Source organism: Papaver somniferum, chromosome 6, assembly GCF_003573695.1.
Source record: "Papaver somniferum cultivar HN1 chromosome 6, ASM357369v1, whole genome shotgun sequence".
In the NCBI taxonomy this organism is placed as follows: Eukaryota; Viridiplantae; Streptophyta; class Magnoliopsida; order Ranunculales; family Papaveraceae; genus Papaver; species Papaver somniferum.
In genome coordinates, this window is record NC_039363.1 from 39252071 (window position 1) to 39259574 (window position 7504).

Here is a 7504-nt window from a genome sequence, read left to right on the forward strand (position 1 = left end):
CTAGTCGCAACTAGGACACAGGAAAGTGTCGGGATTAGGTTTTCCAGTTGTTGGATTTCTCCCTTATATAATCTTTCAAATCATGGATTTCTTTCAATCAAAGCTAAGATAGATCAGTAACAAAGCATTCAATACTCACCATTAGATGAAAACCTGATTTAAGGTTCAAGCTAAGTCTGCTTAAAATCAAAGCAATCTCTCTCCACCGTTAGATGGTCTTAACTTGTTACACACAAATGAAATATACTTCCATTTAGATATGGGTAACCGTACCTCAACGTGTATATTGATTTGGTTGAATAATAGTTAACCGAAGTTAGCCATATGAACACTTTTATCTTAACCACATTCATCTAACATTTATAGATAAACTATGATGATCAATCAACCATGAAAGATAAACAAATGAATCTCATTGTGTTTCAAATAGGGTTGTTCAATTGTTCACTATTTCACAGAAATATATATGAACCAATTGAATAAAAATCGGATTGATTCATAAAAATAAATTCATGAACACTAAGCCACGGTTTGCAAAGATTTCATTCCTTAATTCATAAATGTATTTGTTCATGAGTATGAAAACATGATTAACCGATTTTGGAACTTTAACTACTAAGTTTGGAAATGGTTACGCAAACTATGGCTTCCGGATTCTGGTCTTGTCCAGCAGTTTGCAAACCGGTATGCATACTACTGTCCCGGACCTTAACTAAGGTAGAACCGTTCGCATACTGGTATGAAAACTTGGTTCCCGGAATTTAACAGTTAAAAGAATTCGCATACTGGTGTGCGAACAAGGTTTCCGGACCTGAATCATACCACAACAATTTGCATAACGGTATGCATACTGTGTTGTATCCAGACAAAGGTTAATTATTCTAAACTCCCATTTCAATCATTGAAACATCCTTAGAAGACGACAATAGCTATCTCACACAAACTATTAGCTTATAAGTAATTTTCAAGTGATCGAATGATCAATACGAAACTTTCCAAGTCGACATCAAATGATTATCTCACACAAATCATGTAAGATGTTTCAAGGTGATTTTCACATGATCATCTTTTGATTTATTATCAGTTTCCAACAAATAAGTTGTTTCCAACTAAACTCGTCAAGAATATAATGAGTGTAGCTAAAGCAAAAAGCTTCCAACACATATTTTCCGAAATAGATAACCGAGTTAAACTCATTTCGAAATATCAATAGTGTATAATATAAAATTTTATATATACGACTTAGTCTCATTAGGAGATAGAATAGAATAGACTTCTAAGTGATAGATAAGTTTTACTCTCCACATACCTTTTGTTTATGAAGTTCCTCCGAGCTCTCCTCAGTAGATCTTCGTCTTCAATCGATGAACTAAAGCCCGTGCAATTTCTTAAAATTTGAGCCCATGCATTTTTTTTTAATATGAACTTGAGCCCGCAAAGTTTTTTTTTTTTATTTATTTTTTATATGCACTTCAACCCGTGCAATATGTTTTTGAATATGAACTTGATCCCATGCAATTTCTTAGACTTGGGTTAAATATTGTTTATTGTTTTTTTATATTGGTTTCCCATATTTACCACAATTGGATAAAAGATGATTATGGTATTTTGTTCCTAAATATTGGTTTTTTTTTGTTCCCTTAAATATTGTTATCTTTTTTGATAACTATGGTTTTTTTTTTGTTATAAATATCGGTTTCGTTAAGTACAGAATTTTTAGTTTTATTAAATACATTTATTTTTTGTTTTTGTTTTGTATTTACGGAATTTTGGGAATTGAGATTTAGAAAATCTAAGGGAACAAAAGCATCTGAGTCCTTACTGGTCTAAATTTTCTCTAATAGCTTTCAATTGGTCTAAATTATATGTAAAAAGGGACAAAGATTTTTATGTTGTTTTAAATTTTGTCCTCCGATTTTTAATTGGTCTAAATTTTCTTAAAGTGGGGCTAAAAACTGTGAGAATCGAGAGAATTCTCAACTTTTAACCACAACCAGGGAAAAACTGATAATAATAATAATAATAATAATAGTAATAATAATAACAACAACAACACTGGTCTTAAATTCAGGCACAATTTAGTACGAGGTGTCCTCATAGATATTTGTTATAGATCAGGCATGGCTGCTGGGAAAGAGGTGTCGTTGGGATTTTTTTCTGATAATAACACTGGTCTCAACCCAGCTGACATCCTCATTTACAATTGGGAGAATGGCCAAGATACTTGTTTTGACGTCACTGGAGTTTCACCTTTCTCGGGTGGCGGAATTCACACATTTACTTCCGGCCATGCGATTTCTGCAACAGTTGTTTGTAACGTAACAAATATCTAGAAAAGTGTACTTTTCATGGGTATCGCTTCAGCACCTTGGCATTTTCAACTTTGGGAGAGCTTGGAGAAGACTTGATTATTCTGTTAAAGAGACTGAAGAACTTCTTAAAAAACTATGGTATTAGTAATAAAGTAGGTGGTCCTGTTTTTCATAGGATAGGTTTGGCTATTCAAAAGGGAATTGGTGCACATACTGTTGCCCGACTCCCACCCATTCATGTGTAAATAACATTATTTGTTTTTCAATAAAATCTCGTGGCGGCATCCTTTTTATAATAATAATAATAATAATAAGGGTGTTGGTGCACAGATTGTTTTTCTTTCTCTTCTTTTCGATTGTTTGAAGATTTAATTGCTCGAAGATTCAATTAGTTGTTCCACCTCTCTAGTTCCAATTAAGGTTTTGAAGACTTGAATTCTCATCCATCGATTGAGATTAGGGTTCTTTTAGTTTTCTTTATTATTTTTTTCTTTTCTTCTCTTTTGTTTTGTTCTTCTCTTCTCTTTCGAGTTTCAATATACAAGTTAGAGCTTTTTCAGGGTGTGATTCATACAAAAGTAGTGAGTTTGTTAAATCTAGGAAGTTTAAGTGTCGATTTGGATTGAGTTTGTTTTTGTTTGATAGAGGTGTTTCAGTGAAAATTAGGTTCAGGTTTTTCGAAAAGGTTGGCAGTTGTATGAAATTGATGTTGATTTAATGGTGGGTTTTGTGTTTTGATTTCAAGGGTGAGATTTAATTAATCTAATTCTCAATCCTCAAGTGTATTGGGATAATTGGGGTTTTTGAAGGTTATGATTTAAGCTTTTGTTGGGGCTGAGGCTTGTTATTACCGTGGCTAATTCAAATTAAGTGAATCAATCTTCAAAATACAGTTTTGCAGAATTGAAAGTATGGGATTTTGTGGTTTTTTGTGGGATTGAGGAACCAGAATCAGGGGTGTGAATTGTTTGAATTTGGGGGACTCTGTAGTGGGGTTTTGTTGTTTGTTGTTGCAGCTGGTTTCTTCTGGGTGTGGTTGAACACTGTTTAAGTGTTTCTCTGTGTGTGTGATTGGTTGTAGCAGGAGGTATATTCAAGAGTTGTGTGTGTGCAGAAGCAGTTACATGGTGTTTTTGTTCACAAGGCCTTATCCTTCTCTTCTTGGTTGTTTAATTTGTGTTTCAATGAATGGTATTTTAAGGGTTCAATTGAATTTTTTTATCTAATTTAAACTCTTAATTTCTCATTCCTTGAGTCCTAATTGTCTTCTTGTTCTCTCATTGTGTTTGATTTACGAATTCAATTGATATGTTCGCAATCTTGTTGAGTTTCAGAGGTTGATTGCTAGTTTCTCTGAATTACTATGCCAAGGGTTACTAGGTCTAGTCAGACACAATGCTTGCGTTCCATCCCTCAAGGTTGTGTTAATCAAACTTCTAATGAGTTTCATCAGTGCAGCAGTGATGCATTTGTAGATTCACCTATGGGCTCGTCTTCCCCTTCTCAGTTCGCAACCACTCAATCCTTATATGTTTCACAACGAGATAAGATCCATTGTCCGTATAAGAACTTCGATGGCTGCACTGATGCTAAGAGTGCTATCTATAGACATTTAAAAGATAAACTCTTTCCTGATGAAGTTAGCAGAGAGGTTTGTCGAGAACGAATTAAGAATAATTTTAACTGCTTTGTTACTTGGGAAAGGGCTTTGAATGATATGCAGGGTTGGTTATTCATTAAATGCTTACGAATACATACATGGAGAATGACTTGCAGGTCACAGATTCATCCTTCAGAAGACATTGCTGGTACCTTCAATGGTTTAGGCGCAGATTTCCTCATTCATGGAGCTGAGAAACCACAAGTTGAGTCCCCTGCCACAGTTGATACTGCTGAGACTAATACTCCTGTGGTGGACGATGTTGTTTCTGGTCTCACGGTGGAGTTGCTTAACAGTATGCTGCAGAAACAGATTACAACTACTATAAGTATCCCACCACCTAGCAGGCTGCATTTATCTCGTGCCCTGAAGTCGACTTTGGATTATGTGCTTGCAAACCCTAAGAACCTTGCTGCTTGGATACAATTGTTATTGCTGCCTACCTGCACCTTGAATTTGTATGAACCAAAAATCTCAATGGAAGAACGATCGGGCAATAGGAGAAAGTTGCAGATGGATGCAATAAATAGGGCTTTGCTGTGTTGGAAAGAGCCTTCTGGTTTCTTTACATTGGCTCAACAATTTCTTAGCCTATCTAAGAAAACTCCTAGATAACAACAACCTGGTAAGAAAAGGAAAAATACTAAGTTGTCAGCTTGCAGGAGGAAACTAAGTAACGGTCACTATACTGCAACTATCCGTATCCTTTCCTCTAATGGTTTAGATCCACCAACTTCGGACACGCTGTTTGAGCTTCAACAAAAACACATATTTGCTCGGCCTCCAATTATACCAGCAGAAGATATTTCAGCTCCTGCTTTATCTGTTAATGCAAAAGATGTCCTTTTGGCCCTTAAGAGTTTTCCCAAGGGTACTTCCTGTGGGAGGGACGGACTTAGGGCTCAACACTTGTTGGATGCTATGAGTGGAGTTGGTGCTGCGGTTGCTGATGAATTTCTTAAATCTATCACTAGTGTGGTGAATCTTTGGCTTTCCGGGAAATTCCCTCCCATTCTTGGTAACCTTGTAGCAAGTGCTCCCTTAACCCCACTGCTCAAACCTGATGGAGGGTTGCGACCATTGCTGTAGGGAATATTTGGAGGAGTCTGTGTTCAAAATTAGCTTCCACCTCGGTTTGTAAATCTACGAATTCTTATCTGGGAAAATACCAATATGGTTTTGGTACCCCGTGCAGTGGTGAAGCTATTCTGCACTCGGCTAATAGATTGTTGGAGCTACAAGGTGTTGATTCTTCCAAGACCATGTTGCTTATAGATTTTTCCAACGCCTTCAACCTTGTTGACAGGTCCAACATCATTAAAGAGGTGAGAGCTCATTGTCCCAGTATCTCTCATTGGGTCGAGTTTTGCTACGCAAAACCAGCTAAGTTGTATTACCTAAAGTCAGTTCGATCTTCAGCCAAAGGCGTGCAGCATGGAGACCCCCTCGATCCCCTTCTTTTTGCATTAGCTCTTCATCCTCTTATCGAAAAGATTGCAGCTCAGTGTACTTTGGATCTTCATGCGTGGTACCTGGATGATGGTACCATGGTTGGAGACACTATGGAAGTATCTAAAGCCTTGAAGATTATACAAGAAGAAGGCCCTAGTTATGGTTTGCACCTGAATATTTCAAAGACCGAAAATTTCTGGCCTTCTTATGACCCAAGAAGAGATAACAGTGACGTTTTTCCTCCCAATATTGGTAAGCCAGTGGATGGAGTTAAACTGCTTGGCGGACCAGTCAGCTTGAGCATGGAATTTTGCAGCAACATGGTATTGTCGAGGGTAGACAAAGCAGTGCAATTAATGGGAAACATTCAAGAACTGGAGGATCCTCAAAGTGAGTTACTCCTTTTGCGTAACTGTACTGGGGTTGCCAGGATGTATTTTACCCTCCGTACTACAAGTCCTAAAGCTATTCAGTCGGCTGCAGTTATGTTTGATAAACATCTCATGGATTATTTGCGTCGTTTGGTGGTTGGTGATGGTGCTGGATTTGGATTGGTCCAACAAAGGCTGGCCACGCTTCCCATTAAAGACGGTGGTTTGGGTGTGCTTACAATGGCCGATACAGGTATGTACTGCTACCTTGCCTCTCATGCTCAAACTCAACAGCTACAACAATTGATCTTGGGGTTAACGAATGTTACAGATCCCTGTCTTAGTTATCAACACGCTCTATAGGTTTTCACTGAAGTTTGTGATCTTTCCTCTCCGGGTTTCAACATCAGTAATACTGCCCCCCGTTACATGAAGTCTCTGGCATTTATTAATTTTGAAGTTGTCAAAAAGAAGATACCTTCTAGTCTCCCCTTAACAGCGCGTGATTACACATTACGGCGGTGCAACCGAGTAGAACATGCTATGGACTTTCTTAAAGCCATTCCTATAGCTGGGCTTAACCAAACTGTTGGTCCTAGAAAATTCAGTTCTGTCTTGCAGTATCATCTAGGGATACCTTTCTTCGAGGAGAAAAGCTTATGCTCTTGCTGGAAAAGACCCATGGATGTCTGCGACGACCATGCTATTCACTGCGCCAGTGAGGTTGGGCAGAAATTTTGCCATGACTTGGTGAAAGATGTCTTTGCTGACATATGTTATAAAGGAGGTGTCGCTGCTAGGAAAGAAGTTTCTTTGGGTTTCTAGAAGGACGGTAATGATCTCAAGCCTGCGGATATTATGGTTTACAATTGGGACGGTAAGGATGTATGCATGGATGTTACGGGTGTCTCGCCTTTTACAAGTGCCCAGACTTGTAACTTTGTTCCTGGCCATGCCATTGGTGCTGCTATTAGTCGCAAAAACAAGAAATACTTGGACATATGCTCTTCACGTGGCTATGGGTTTGGTGTGCTGGCTTTTTCCACCTTAGGTGAGCTCGGAGCGGATACAATTTCCTTTCTCAAAAGGCTGAGGAATTGCGTGGCTAGACATGATGCCAATTTCAAGCTAGGCAATTCTCTTTTCCTTAGGCTAGGGATTGTTATTCAAAAAAGTATTGGCGCCCAGCTTGTTGCTAGGATACCCACCAACTCTTTGTAAATTTCCCTTGTATGCTTTGACGTAATGGGAGTCTCGCCATTCACCACTGCTAGAACCCGTAATTTTACCCCGGGCCATGCAATCAATGCCGTTGTGAGCCGCAAATGTAACAAATATTTAGATACATGTGCTGTTATGGGCTATGGGTTCAAATCTCTAGACTTTTCTACCCTAGAAGAGTTGGGAGAAGACTTGGTTTTTCTTCTCAAGAGATTAAGAAACTGCCTAGTTAGCAATGACGCTAATTTTAAATTTGGTAATTCTTTATTTCATAGACTAGGTATTATTATTCAAAAAGGTGTAGGTGCCGAGATTGTAGCTTGGATGCCTACTACCGCCATGTAATGAATCTTCTGTGTTTTCATAATAATAATATATAATAATAATAATAAAAGCCTTCGAGGCCCTCTTTCATAATAATAATAATAATAATAAAATAATAATAATAATAATTGCATGGCAAGACACTATGCCAATTTTAAGATAGG

General features: G+C 37.8%; 1 protein-coding gene across 3 annotated transcripts; it reads left to right on the forward strand.

The window, feature by feature from the left end:
- The first annotated feature begins 2121 nt into the window (after positions 1–2121).
- Positions 2122–7297, forward strand: LOC113287356. Of its 3 annotated transcripts, none has more exons than XR_003329971.1 (2): positions 2122–6048; positions 6127–7297. XR_003329971.1 is itself a non-coding variant. In XM_026536091.1 (2 exons), the coding sequence occupies exon 2, from the start codon at positions 5235–5237 to the stop codon at positions 6156–6158; it is 924 nt and encodes a 307-aa protein (XP_026391876.1). In that variant the 5' UTR covers positions 2122–3963; positions 4089–5234; the 3' UTR covers positions 6159–7297. The 3 variants fall into 3 exon arrangements, 2 of the variants coding, with proteins under 2 accessions (XP_026391876.1, XP_026391877.1); XM_026536091.1 differs by having other exon boundaries at positions 2122–3963; positions 4089–7297; XM_026536092.1 differs by having other exon boundaries at positions 6127–6490.
- Positions 7298–7504: the final 207 nt, after the last annotated feature.

Bases quoted from the DNA above. Each gene is read 5' to 3' on its own strand.
- LOC113287356 (XM_026536091.1), top strand. From the start codon at position 5,235: ATGTTGCTTATAGATTTTTCCAACGCCTTCAACCTTGTTGACAGGTCC.